General features: G+C 34.6%; 1 protein-coding gene across 1 annotated transcript in view; it reads right to left on the minus strand.

The window, feature by feature from the left end:
* The window catches only part of LOC106871602 (uncharacterized), a gene marked incomplete at its 5' end in the record, with an annotated part of 40,003 nt that extends 36,646 nt beyond the window's left edge, over positions 1–3,357 (minus strand). Inside the window, 2 exons of the mRNA XM_089346675.1 lie at positions 1,884–1,955; positions 3,286–3,357. Of these exons, the coding sequence (XP_089202801.1) occupies positions 1,884–1,955; positions 3,286–3,357 (144 nt within the window). The remainder of the gene's footprint in view (positions 1–1,883; positions 1,956–3,285) is intronic.
* Positions 3,358–4,486: the final 1,129 nt, after the last annotated feature.

A 4,486-nucleotide genomic window follows, 5' to 3' on the forward strand; every position in this document is an offset into this window, starting at 1 on the left:
TAGACAGAGAAAAATCCCAGCAATGGTTGAGAAGCTCAGGACTCAAAGCAGAGACTGAAGGATTTTTAATTGCTGCACAAGACCAAAGCCTCCCCACCAGAAATTACCAAAAACATATAATGAAAAGAAACATAACAAGTAACTGTAGAATATGAGGAGATGGACAAGAAACAATAAATCATATTATTTCTGGCTGCCCCGTCCTGGCTAAGAAGGAATATATTCACAGACACGACAGAGCTGGGACCTATATACACTGGAATCTATGCCAACACTATGGAATAACAACAGAAAAAAGTTGGTATAAACACACGCCAGAAAAGGTCACAGAAAACGAGAAAGCAACCATACTCTGGGATATGCCAATACACACAGATAGAGAAATTAAGGCAAATAGACCAGATATAGTTGTCAAAGATCATGAAGAAAAAAAATGTTTTCTAATTGATGTATCAATACCAGCAGATGACAACGTTTCTCTAAAAGAAACGGAAAAACTTTCAAAATACAAAGACCTCGAAATAGAGGTAACTCGAATGTGGAATCTAAAAACAGAAACAATTCGTATCATAGTAGATGCCTTAGGTATAATAAAACAATATTCAGACAAATACATAACAAAAACACCAGGACTTACAAATATATATAACATACAGAAAATTGCACTACTGGGCACTGCACACATACTACGCAAAACACTTTCAATACAGTAACCATTAGAGCACCACAGCAAACCACAGCACATACCCAAGGCGCACAGAGCTGCGCTCGGTAGTGAAGTGAAAGCACGTTATAAAAATAAAACTACTGAACAATAATAATAATAACAACAACAACAACAACAATAACAAGGAGAAGAAGAATAGGAGTAGGAGAAAGAAGAAGAAGAAGAAGAAGAAGAAGAAGAAGAAGAAGAAGAAGAAGAAGAAGAAGAAGAAGAAGAAAAAGAAGAAGAAGAAGAAGAAGAAGAGGAAGAAGAAGAAGAAGAAGAAGAAGAAGAAGAAGAAGAAGAAGAAGAAGAAGAAGAAGAAGAAGAAGAAGAAGAAGAAGAAAAAGAAGAAGAAGAAGAAGAATGTGCTAGAAAAAGTTTACAAGAAAATGTAAAGCTTATGTTTTAGAAAAGAAGAGATTATAATACCTAGAATAGAGCACCGTTGAAAAGTGTCTGGAGCCGGTAATAAAACGAATAAAACGCATTTTTGAGATAGGGGTTATATAGGAGCGTGATCATTGAGGGGAAACATCTATTGCATGCACATGTCTCCGTTTATGGAAGAGTGAATGCAAGTGTATTAACATGTGTGCATAATATGTACGGCATTTATCTTTAGATCGAAGCTAGATAAGTTCCTTGAATAAATCTTCTTGCTGTGCATTTAGCACCAGATATTTCATGCGCTAATTGTTAAACATATCTCCTACTTGTTGGTGTTGATGTTACTAGATGAGCTAAATTAAGATCTAAGTAGTGATGATGGTTGAAGAGAAAGGAAACAGCAAGTAAAAGATTTGTTTAAGAATTAGCATATGAAATAGCTGGTGTTAAATACACAATTAGAACGGTTATTCGAGGAAGTTATTTAGTGTCGATCTAAAGGTAAATGCCGTACATGTTATACACATATGATAATAATACATTTGCATACACTTGTCCATAAACGAAGACACGTGTATGCAATAGATGTCTCCCCTCAATAACCACGCTCCCATATATCCCCTTTATCAAAAATGGGCCCAGCCTCACATTCATAAACATTCAAAAACTATAAAATGCATCTATAGAGAGGTGGGAGTGGACATTAAATTCATGTATGGGAAAACACGTACACATTTACATAGATATCGTCAATGAAACATTATGAAAGAAGATTGATTCAACTTACAGAATTCTTAAATTGGAAAGATTTTGGAATGTTTCTACTTTGATCTCTTTGATATGATTAAAACCCAAATACCTGGAAAATAAAATTCAGTCAAGAACATTTATGGAACAAATTTGTGACAGAATAATAAATATTATGGCTAAAGAATGAGATAAAGAAAGAGATGAAAAATAGATTACGATGCTGATGAACATCATGACGAACTTGTTGATAATGTAAACGGTGTGATGGAAGTCTGAGATGAATATAAAGACGAGACAGAGGAAATGGGAATATTGTGAGAATCTTGATAAAGGTAGGTGATATGAAGATGATGTTAATTTTGATTACTGTGAACACGATGTGGACTCGCAGGTTTGTTGTGATGATGAACAAGTGAAGAAGAAATAGTAGTAGTAGTAGTAGTAGTAGTAGTAGTAGTAGTAGTAGTAGTAGAAGAAGAAGAAGAAAAAGAAGAAGAATGTGAAGACGACGTAGAAGACATGAAAATAGACGAAGGTGATGATGATGATGATGATGATGATGATGATGATGATGATGATGATGATGATGATGAAAAAGAAGAAGAAGAGGAAGAAAAAGAAGAAGATGAAGAACGAGAAGAAGAAGAAGAAGAAGAAGAAGAAGAAGAAGAAGAAGAAGAAGAAGAGGAGGAGGAGGGGGGGATTGTGATGGAAGAAAATTTTAAAGAAAAAGCGGAAGAAGTATGACGAGAATGGTGACGATAACGATGACCTAAATGAAGAACGAAAACATGATGATGGTTTGGTAGACGAGTTAAAGTTAATGGGAAAGGAAGAAGAAGGAGACGAGGAAGAAAACGAAGAAGAACAAGAATAACAACAAGGAAAAATGTTCAACAATTAGGGTATGAAATATCTTGTGCTAAATACACAACTAGAAGTGCTATTCACAGAAGTTATTCAGCGTCGATCTAAAGGTAAAGACCGTACATATTCTGCACACATTAATGATGACGGCGCGGAGGAGGAGTTAAAGTTGAAAGGAAACGAAGAAGAAGACAACAGCAGCAAGTAGGAGATATGTTTAACAATTAGCGTTTTGAAATATCTGGTGCTAAATGCACAGCAAGAATATTTATTCAAGGAACTTATTTAGCTTCGATCTAAAGGTAAATGCCGTACATATTATACACACATGTTAATACACTTGCATTCACTCTTCCATAAACGGAAACACGTGCATGCAATAAATGTTTCTCCTCAATAATCACGCTCCTATACCCCCTATCTCAAAAATGCGCCCATACTCACATTCACAAACGTTCAATAACAATGAAATACCTCTATAGAAAGACGGGTGTAGGCATTAAATTGAAACCTTACAGATTTAGAAAAATATCTTCAATGAAATAGTGTAAGAGGAGATTGATTCAACTTACAGAAATTTTAAACTGGAAAGATTTTGGAAGGTTTCTGCTTTGATTTCTTTGATATCGTTCAATCCCAAAATCCTGGAACATAAAATTGAGTCAAGAAGAACATTTTGGAACAAATTTGCGAGAGGTTATTTTATATTGAATGATGGAAAAGATGAAATGTAGATTATGATCATGATGAACATCATGACGGTCTTGTTGATAATGATTGGTGGGGTGGAGTGATGAATGTAATGAGGATGCAGAGGATACAAAAATATTGTGAGAGTCTTGATAACGAAGTTATATGATGCTGATGATAGGGATATGATGTTAATTTAACTTAGTTTGATAACGATGCGGATTTGCAGCCTTTGTTGTGATGACGATTATGTGAAGAAGAAGAAGGAGTAAAAGAAGAAGAAGACGAATAAGAAGATGTTGGAGAAGAGACACAAGAAGAATGAGAATACGAGGAAGACGAATTAGAAGAAAAGAAGGAGGAAAAGAAGAATTACAATGAAATGGAGAAGTACGTTAAGAAGCAGAAATAGATCCAAAAGCAGAAGAAAGTGATATAGTAGTAGTAGTAGTAGTAGTAGTAGTAGTAGTAGTAGTAGTAGTAGTAGTAGTAGAAAGAAAGGAACAGCAAGAAAACAACAACAATATGAATAAGAAGAAGAAGAAATGAAGACGAAGAAGAAGAAAAGAAGAAGAAGAAGAAGAAGAAGAAGAAGAAGAAGAAGAAGAAGAAGAAGAAGAAGAAGAAGAAGAAGAAGAAGAAAAAGAAGAAGAAAAAGAAGAAGCAATGAAGACGAAGACGAAGTAGATGAAGATGACGGAGAATAAATAAAGGATGTGAAGTAAAAGTAGATGATAATACGTAAGACGTACAAGAAACGAAGGAGGAAAAGTACAAAAACAAGTAAAAGAAGAGGACCAAGAACAATGATAAAAAGAAGGAAGAGGAGAAGAAACATAAGGATAAGAATGTGGAACAAAATGATGATGATGATGATGATGACGACGACGACGACAATATCAACAAGGAAAACAACAAACAACAATTACATAAACAGGATATGAAGAATGAAAACTGAAAAATATTATGAAGAAGAGAAGGAAGAATTGCAACAAATAAAGAAGAAGAAGAAGAAGAAGAAGAAGAAGAAGAAGAAGAAGAAGAAGAAGAAGAAGAAGAAGAAGAAGAAGCAGAAGAAGAAGA

The sequence above is a fragment of the Octopus bimaculoides genome, unplaced genomic scaffold (assembly GCF_046866305.1).
Source record: "Octopus bimaculoides isolate indiv1 unplaced genomic scaffold, ASM4686630v1 contig89, whole genome shotgun sequence".
Taxonomy (NCBI): Eukaryota; Metazoa; Mollusca; class Cephalopoda; order Octopoda; family Octopodidae; genus Octopus; species Octopus bimaculoides.